General features: G+C 35.1%; 1 protein-coding gene across 1 annotated transcript; it reads right to left on the bottom strand.

Moving 5' to 3' along the window:
* Positions 1-2,212: 2,212 nt before the first annotated feature.
* On the bottom strand, positions 2,213-5,381 carry LOC149267235 (DNA sliding clamp PCNA). The gene is made up of 4 exons (XM_089431987.1): positions 4,884-5,381; positions 4,616-4,768; positions 4,032-4,129; positions 2,213-2,614 (listed from the first exon to the last, which is right to left on the bottom strand). Exons 1-4 carry the CDS (start codon positions 5,200-5,202, stop codon positions 2,399-2,401), a joined length of 786 nt encoding a protein of 261 aa, XP_089288113.1. The 5' UTR covers positions 5,203-5,381; the 3' UTR covers positions 2,213-2,398.
* Between the last annotated feature and the right edge of the window lie 4,546 nt (positions 5,382-9,927).

The raw sequence follows: 9,927 nt of genomic DNA, 5'->3' as shown, positions 1-9,927 counted from the left end.
CTATCATTTTTTATATGACACGATTCTTGTGAAATTTATGCCTTGCATCGTTTCCTTTGCAACATCTAGTACAATTACTATTTCAAAAAAACCAAACTTATGTACATTTTATAATCAATGGAGACCCATGCTCAATCTCCCTATCCATGTGGCATCTCCAAAACAACATGCATATAACTACACAATTGATTAAACTTTTAAATTAAATGTGAATAAATACATATATTTATTTTATATTTTATAATTAATGAACCCACATACACAATTGATTAAACTTTTAAATTAAATGTGAATAAATACATATATTTATTTTATATTTTATAATTAATGAACCCACAAAAGAATATATATATATATATATATAACCATGATTCATTATGAAAAATGGTTAATTATAAAAATTATAAGCCAATTCATACTCCTGGAAAATATCTATAATTAATCCACCCAGAAAAGGGAAAAAAAAAAATATATATATATATATATATATATATATATATAAAATTAATCCAATCAGAAAAGGAAAAAATTATATATATATATGACTCGTGAAAAAATTATAATTAATCAATTAATCACCCTAGAGAGAAAAAAAAAAAAATATATATATATATATATATATATATATATAATAAAAAAATTATATATTATAAAAATTATAAGTCAATTCAGACTCGGGAAAAAATCAAAATCTAGATAATAGACACATTGTCATAATCCACCATTATTCTTCCAACAAAATTAACCCATTAGTTACCATCCTACTTTTGGAATTGGCAAATTGTGATAATCCACCATTATTCTTTCAACAAACTTAACTCATTAGTTACCATCCTACTTTTGGAATTGGCAAATTGTGATAATCCACAATTAGTCTTTCAACAATTACCATCCTACTTATAGAATTGGCAAATTACTTTTGGAATTGGCAAATTGTGATAATCCACCATTATTCTTTCAACAAACTTAACTCATTAGTTACCATCCTACTTTTGGAATTGGCAAATTGTGATAATCCACCATTAGTCTTTCAACAAGACCAACAAACTTAACTCATTAGTTACCATCCTACTTATAGAATTGGCAAATTCTAATTGGAAAAGTTTCTCTTCGCTTGAGTCCTTTCTTTCTGTTTTCTTATCATTTTCGAGTTTTTCTTAGTGCAACATTTTCTTGTGATTCGAGTTTTTCTTAGTGCAACATTTTCTTGTGATTTTCTAGGTTTTCTTCCTGTACTGCTCTGCCATGATCTCTTTATTCATCTTGGTATAAAAGGCTTACCATGATCTCTTTATTCATTTTGGTTTTAATTCAGGCAAGGCTTAAATTTAAATTTTATTTTGTGGGGAAGTGATGGGTAAGAAACGCCTTTCTGCAGAGCATTGAAAGACTTTTTGTTCTGACCTGATCTCTTTTTCCATCCCTTTTTCATATCTCTTTTTCCATCCCTTTTTCATAAATAAGGCAAGGCTTTATTTTCAAACTTTTTTTTTTGCGAGAGGTGCGAGAGTAACATCTTTCTACAGCATTGAAAGAATTGTGTTGTAATCTTTTCTAGAAAGGAGATGTAAAATTACAATGAGCTTCGTACCAGTAATGCAAATTGTTGTGATCTACTCCAGTATTTTTGCTCCTAGAAAGTAGGAATGATCATGGTATGGTTGTCTGTATCACGTATTTCAATTCATAAACTGTTTCAAGTACGAGCTTGTCTGTACCACTTATTTCGTCCCATAAAATAAAATGTTGTGTTTAACCATGCATAAATTAAAGTAACGTTCACATGTGTTCTGTGACATGGATTAATCACTTCTCACAAATCTTTATCTCAATGTGATTGTTGACTAATAAAATCGGTCATTTAACTAGTTGTGCAGTCATGGAATGAGCATGGTTAATTATATGATGATTCGAACTATTTAAAGATTGTGTTATTGATAGCCCTGGTAAGGCACTCTGATATTGGATTGTATAAAGATTGTGTTATTGACAACCCTGGTATGGCACTCCGATATTGGATTGTATCTGTACATGATAAACATTTAAATGTAAAATTTGATTTGATTTAATATTAATGTCGATGTTAGTGTTCACAAGAATCTTCTTTTCTTACGGTAGCTGAAACACTCATGCCAACAAAGTCTGTGAAATTTAATTTTGGCAAAATCATCTTTTGAACTTACTACCTAAACACAAACCTGTATATGGGATCTGTGGAAATAAGACTTAAATAAGATGAGAATAAACCCTTCAAGGGATACATGACGGGCAAATAAAGCCATTGCACCTTTTTGGTTCCCTCCATGACATGCTCAACAATACAAGCAAAAGAAGACCATGCAACTAACTAAGAGCCTCTCTGCTCAATGCAATGCAGACAACGCAGAGGAAAGAGCAGTTAGCTTTCACCTTCCTCCTCAATCTTAGGGGCCAAGTAAAACCTAATATAACCCATCTCTGCAATTTTGTATTCAACAACAACTGGCAACTCCGATGACATGCTAATGGTCACTGTGTTAGACAGCGGAGTTGCCTTGGTGAACGAGTTCATGTACCTCAGTGCAAATGTGAGTGACACAGGCTCTTGCATCTCAATAATTGTTGCTTCATCCGGCTGCAAAAAAACATTAGGGAAAAATTAACATAAAGAGCTTCAGCATTATGTTTGTTTAGACCATGAATGAGTGTCATTGTTAAAACTTTTATCATGGCTCAAAGAGAAAACCTGGTGCATTCTATACCCCAAGTACTGTGCATTAAATCTAAATAGTAAATTACATTCATTGAATATTGAAACCATCCACAGAGCTATCTAATCCAGAGCTTAGCAGACTCATCTATGAATACAAGAACATAGGTGATCCAGCGTTTAGCACAGGGAGTTATCTAATACAGGGTTTTGAGCAAACGATCTAAACAAATAGTTCACCATGTAATCCATTTAAAAACACCGGGATCTATCTAAACAAGGGCTTAGAAGACCCATCTAATTCGTCGAGAAGCACATAGACTTCTCTAATACAGAGCTTAGAGCAAACAATATAAACAAAAAAATTTAGTCGCCATGTAATTCATTTAAAAACACGAGGACCTAGGCTTAGAACATCACATCTGATCAAGTCATGCACACTAATCCAAGGTTAAGCAAACCCATCTAAAAAAAATAGGGACCCATCTAATCCATCTAAAAACATAGAGGCCGCTCTAACCATTATAGGTACAGGAACCTATGTAGTCCATGTTTAGCATAGGCTTAGCATAGGCTCGTATGAAAAAATGGGGAGATATCTAACCCATCTAAAAAAATTGGGGACTGACCTGTAAAAAATATAGCAACCTACCAAACCTGAATTTAGCATATCACATCTGATCAAGTCATGCACACTAATCCAAGGTTAAGCAAACCCATCTAAAAAAAATAGGGACCCATCTAATCCATCTAAAAACATAGAGGCCGCTCTAACCATTATAGGTACAGGAACCTATGTAGTCCATGTTTAGCATAGGCTCGTATGAAAAAATGGGGAGATATCTAACCCATCTAAAAAAATTGGGGACTGACCTGTAAAAAATATAGCAACCTACCAAACCTGAATTTAGCATAGACCCATGTTAACTAAATTGGGACTGTAATTCAGGATTTAGCAGGGCCCCATCTAAAAAACCAGGGACCTGTACAATCAAGTGTTTAGCACAGACCCATCGAAAACTACAGGCACTATCCAGTACTTGGCACAGAAAACTACAGGCACTATCCAGTACTTGGCACAGGCCCATTTTAATAAACCCATTTTAGAAAACGGCCTACCTAACCTAGATTTTAGCCCGGATCCATCTAAACAACCAGGGTCTGTAATGTGTCTTGAGATTTTAAGATGCATACATCAACTGGCCAGCTATCAAATATTAGAATTCAAACATAAAGGAAACCTTAAGGTTCACAACTTCCAACTGGAACTGAATATCAAAGCTATGGGTTTGTGCTAACTTCATAAAGCATTGAAAATTATGAAATAACACGTGAAGCTTACCTTATCAACAGAAGGGTTTTGCCTACACACAATGTTAGCACTACCAATATCTCCCCTGGTTGAGAACTTCACTCCTTCCTTGCTCACAGAGATCACAACTGCAAGCAACACAATATGCAAGGGGAACATTATTGAATAAAACACATAACTGCATTGACAACCATTACACTAACAGAGTACTAAGATGAAATCAACCACATTAAGAAATATCTAGGTGTCTATAGTCAGGTTGGGACTGGAATCAGCCAAACTGTGCATGTGTAATAGCACATTGATGCATTTGACATGTGCATACCCATATAGGCCCCAGGTTAATATGCATATGGCCTGGGCCTAGATTGGTTCATGTTACTCAAGTATGATATGCACCTGATCCCACTTTACATGGATTTTATCCTTATAGTAGCATGGATATGCCAAGCCCATCCCATTTTCTCGAGACCTGGCATTACTTTGGTTAGGTTATGGCTCAGCAGAACCAGTGGATTCACTCCAACCGACATTAACTGGCATAGGTTCAAATACCAGGCCAAGCAAAAATGGAGCTTTATGTTCAAAAACTCAGTAGCATGATTGTCACTCACCAGTGTCCCCAATGGAGCTGAGATCCTTGCAGATGCGAGCAAATTCTTGAGATGGCATCCTCACAATGGCATGGTACTCTGACTCTGGAATGCCCAAATGCTCGCTGTCAATGTCCATTAACTTCATTTCGAAGTCGGAAATCTTGTCCTGGTCTGAAACCACAGAAAAACAAAACCCATCAATTATAAAACCTAAAAGGAAAACGAAAGATTGAATGATTGAAAAAAAAAATGACACACTAGGTATATTGAGGTCGTTTCAACTTACTGGGGCTTTCGAACATGAAGGTAACGGTGTCGCCTCCATCGTCGGCCTTGATGGTGATGATGTCATCGTTGCCGGCGCACTTGAGCATCTTGGCCATGTTATTGAGGTTCATCCCCATTGACATGTTACGGTCGCAGCGATAGTGCTCGAAGCCCTCAGATCTGAGCAACAGGGAAACGAGGGCAACGTGGCTCGAGTCCATGGCCTGCAGGGAGAAGCCCGTGGCCGAGCAATCGAAGTTAGCATCGGTGACGAGGTCCTTGATGGACTCCAGCACCTTCTTCAGAAGACTCCCCTGCACAAGCCTTAGTTCCAACATCGTTACACTGAAAACAAATTCTGAGAACAAATTCTGAGAGAAGAGGACTCTTTCCCTTGTGACAGAGCTCGAGAGAAACGTAATTCGTTCCGAGAGCAGAAAGATGGGTTGCGAGTGAGTGTGGATGTGTGTTTGTAGACTGAAATGGCGGGAACTCTGCTCTGTTTCCCGCCAGAATGAAAGCATTACACCATATTTGACCAGGGCATCTACCAAAGACAAATGCCAACCAAGTACTGTGTGTTTGTGGATAGGTGGGGATATTGGAGGAGGCCCGCTATTTTTGGTGAATTCTATGCATACACCTCATTCATTCAAACCACATGGCGGAGCAGAATCATGCCTTTTCCCTCTGAACAAAAAAGTAGATTTGAAAATGAATTTATTTTCAATTTTTTGGAAGGCGGTAAACAACGAGGTGTTGTTGAGTTGCCAAGAACATGTAGGTAGGTATAGTTTTATGGGAGGGAGATAGCTAGGTTTAAATTTTGAGGGAGGGTAAAACAAGTATAATGTAAGTATGAAAATTTTATTAACAAGTTAAATCTGGGTGAATAAGAGCCTTGGATTGTGGTTTGATAGCTTTGTAAGTTTTGGGGCTTCTATTGATGGTTAATGGGAGATTCAGAATTCAGATTGATAAGATTTGGTTAATGGGAGATTCAGAATTCAGATTGATAAGATTTGGTTAATGGGAGATTCAGAATTCAGATTGATAAGATTTGGTTCTCCAAAGTAATTTTAGTGTTCAGATTCTTTTGGTCACTATATTTAGTGAGCTTTTTCAATGGGTTGATTTGATTCATTGTAGAATGAAAGTAGTTGTTTTTTATAATTTTTGAAGGTTGAATTTTTATGAGTTTTTGGCAAAAATTTGTGAAGTTGAAGATTTAGGTTTAAATTTTTTATTTACTTTTGGGGTTTTGGGTTATAATATTATTTAAAGTGTGGTTGGTTATTTCAAAAGTATTTAAATTTTGTAAAGCTAAATAATTTGGTTAATAATAAAAATAGTGTGTTTTATTTGGTTTGGTATGAAAATGTATGTGAGAATGTATTTTTATATTTTTAGAAATATAAAAATATGAATTTTTTATTGAGAAAATTATATATATATAATAGGGGTAATGATTATTAATCTTCTTAATTTTTTATTATTATTGAATATAATGGTTATGGTATTGTAATTTTTTTAAATAAGTGAACCTATTGAAAATAGTGATAATGAGATTGCTAATCTTTTTAACTTTTTATTATTAAGTATAATGATTATGGTATTGCAATTGTTTTAAACAAATGAAATTGTGTGTAGTCAATACGAACAATTCACGTTAATATTAATAGAAACTTAGGCATCAAGAGACATTCCCATATGGGGTCTCATTCCAAGGGAACACCTACCAACTAGCCTCATAACAGCCTATCAATGAATCTCATCATAACCTATCAATGGATCTCATCATAAATGGCCAAATTTAATTATTGGACATATGTTAATGGTACTAAAGTTTAACTATAAATAAGATAACATGTTAGGTCATATATACAACTTACAAGTTTAACTTTTGTAGAAAAACAATCAAATATAATATATTTATATGCGGACATATCTATTAATACTTTTTATTTTTATTATTACATATAGTTTTCATGACTTTAGGATTGTCCATTTAATTTTTCACTTAAGTATATGTTAATATTTAAAGAAATTTAAACTCTCTAAACTTGGAGTGTCTCTTTTTTCTTAAGTCATTAGTCCTCGTTTCATTGATTTGTAAGGTTTTTATTTGAAAAATGAATGCTTTTGTTTTTTTATTTACTAGTATTTTTATGACTTGCGGGATTTGCTTATAGCCTAAGAAACTGCAACTTAGGGACATCTAAGATATCAAAGGGATCTTGGGGCATCTAAGATATCAAAGAGACCTAGGGACATATAAGCTAGCAAAATCACCCAGGTCGCACTCGCCCTGGGTTACACTAACCCCTTAATCACATGTGGTGTTGACCACACTAAACCTTAACATGGTTGATATCTTTTTGTCTCCTCCCAACTTCAAAAGGCTAACCTTGACCTTCCAATTGCACTAGTGAGATTTGACTAATGACATAAAGTACATGGGGGTGGTCTTTCATCCACTTATGCATACATGGGTTACAAGGTCCCATTAATATAATCTCTTTGGGTATAACCCCTCATTTTTCACTACTAAAGCTAACCCTTTTCATTCTTAAAACTAATCCTCGTAATGAAGAAAAATAAATTTATCTTTACATTAATTAAAAAATTGTTCTTGACTAATCGTTTGAATGGTTTTTTCACTAGTCCAAAGTTAAGTTTTTTTACCAAGAGAGGGCTTATTCATAAAGTTTATCAAAAATTATTCTTTATTCTAGTTCTTTGGAAATTATTTTTTAACCTTAACAACGTTTTTGAAAACCTCAAATTTCATAGTGTTCAACACAATCTCAACTCTAATTTTTTATTGTTGCAATTCCATTACAAGACTTGGTTTTTAAGCATTGTATAGCAATTTTTTAGCTCACTCTATGGCTTTGCAACACTTTCTTCAAATTTGCTTAGTGGTCTTGTGGAATACCTTAAAAACTTTAATATCCTCACTATGTAATGCCTTTTAAATAAAAATCGGGTGAGTTCTGAAAATGGTTTGATGAAATTTTCAAAATCTATTGTAAACCTTTGAGAAATCAGTCACCTTCTAACTTCGTTGCGGCATATCTTTAAAGTCCACTGTCGAATGAGTTTTCAAAACCTGCCACAACGTTTTGAACTCTAAACTTTCTTTTAAAAAACTTATCTTTCTTTCTCTTCTTTGAAAACCTAAAAGCCTATGCAAGTTCTTGTGGATTCTACCAAGTATGTGATGGTCTTGGAATATGTAAGATGCGAGTACATGTTTATTACCAAAAAAATTGAAAAACATATATAAAAGGCAATATGTTTGCACATGTGATAATTTCCTTGCACAAGTATTTAAGTTGTTTTTCTGCAAACTTTCCCCTATATTGACAAAGGATGTAATGTAGCTACTTAGTAGTATTGAAGATTGTATCTTCAAGAATATTGTAGTTATTTGAGAACTTATGGAACTACTGCACCACCACTCCTCTTGGAAAACATATTCTATATAGGTCATTGGTGGCAAGATAACTTATTGAACTATACTATATGCTCTCAAAGCAATATTAATGAAGTTGATTAATGAAAGACAAGTGTAGATCATTTATCCCATATAACATGTACAACGAGCAATATGGTTTGATTGGCTCTCAATACGCAAAAAAGGAAGCCATAACCATGTTAGAGTTTTGGTTCCCTCAAAGGAAATTCGAGAGACATGGTGCTAAAGGATTAGTGTCAAAGCGTGAGAAAAAAACCAAGTATATCTTGGCCCTACACTCATTAACGTTGCGGTCGTGAAAATATTCATGAAATTGTTGAGTCTTGGGAACAAATCCAAGAAAGGATCAATAACAATCCTCCCCTCGGCATAAGGATAAAGAATTAGAAGAAAAGAAAAGGAATGGTGACCCTAAGAAACTGAGAGAGAAGAAGATGAAAGAAAAAGGAAGAAAGAAACAAATGATCATTAAGAAAAACAAGAAGAAGAGACCGAAAGAATAATGGAAGCTGATAAGGGTTAATTTTTTTTTTTAAATGTAGAAGTTGAAAAGAAAAGAAAAGTCATAAAAGTAGGGAAAAAAATGTCACAAAAGAGGTAAAGGAGAGAGAAGAAGAAGCAAAGAAAAAAATGATTCAATTGAATTAATGAGAAAGCAACTAGAGGAAAAATAAGTTAAAGAGAAGGTTTAGTACACTAAATTTTTAAATGTTAATCATGCTATGGAAGATCCCATAATTATGAAATGAAAAAAACATACTAGTCTAGGAGACAAGTATAAGAATATAGTTACCCCCGATCAGGGTGACGGACAAGGTAATGAACCATAATGACGACGTCAGAGGAATGATGGAACAAGGACAAGTACGCATGAGAGCCCAGAGTTACACGGTAAGGCACTGCCGTTTGGCAATGGAAGAGGGCAGAAGGAATGTCAGGACAGAGAGTGGGGGGAAGGACGGTGATGTCGGCACGACGAGACAGCAGGATGGTAGTATGCGGAAGTATAGAAGGAGCAAAGTAAAGAGGAAGGATAGAATGCGAGGGAAGCGCGAAAGGAGCGGGACAAGGGAGACACATCCTACACCAGCAAAAAAGGATCGTGCTACCAGTTATGTAAATTGTTGCCCTCATGTTATTATTTCCATTGTTGGTAGTATGTTGGGGGGGGGATAAAAACTGAGGAAGGGAGGACGAACAGGGTCCTATCAAGGGGACTAAGAAGAGTGATCAGTCCAGACCTCAGAACATGACAGAGCATGAGCGTCGGGACTGGAACCAGGAGAAGGGTAAAGAAATAAGCAACGACAGAAGGGGGAAGCAGGAGTATATACCATGTGAAAATAACAGAGAGGAAATGAGGACGAAAAGTTGGGGTAAGGGCATCAGACATAGTAGCTGCTTAAGGGAAGCCAACGAGAAAAGCATAAGGAAAGGGACTGTGAATGAAATCTGATAAGGAACCCTTGTAAGTTGTTACTGCCTTCCCAGGAGGAGCACTCTGAAAACGCTAAAAGGGAAACTAGGATCATGGCTAAAGGCTTTACCATAATACAGAATAACCAGGATGGGGAAGGGCGAA

The sequence above is a fragment of the Pinus tabuliformis genome, chromosome 6, assembly GCF_031772625.1.
Source record: "Pinus tabuliformis cultivar Carrire ecotype Pingquan chromosome 6, CPIR1, whole genome shotgun sequence".
Lineage (NCBI taxonomy): Eukaryota > Viridiplantae > Streptophyta > Pinopsida > Pinales > Pinaceae > Pinus > Pinus tabuliformis.
This window is presented reverse-complemented; position numbering and strand designations above follow the sequence as displayed.

Coding starts and splice junctions, on each gene's coding strand:
- LOC149267235 (XM_089431987.1), bottom strand. CDS start 5,202: ATGTTGGAACTAAGGCTTGTGCAGGGGAGTCTTCTGAAGAAGGTGCTG. Junction 4,769..4,883: donor CTTCATGTTCGAAAGCCCCA/GTAAGTTGAAAC, acceptor CTGTGGTTTCAG/ACCAGGACAAGATTTCCGAC. Junction 4,130..4,615: donor CAGCTCCATTGGGGACACTG/GTGAGTGACAAT, acceptor TGTTGCTTGCAG/TTGTGATCTCTGTGAGCAAG.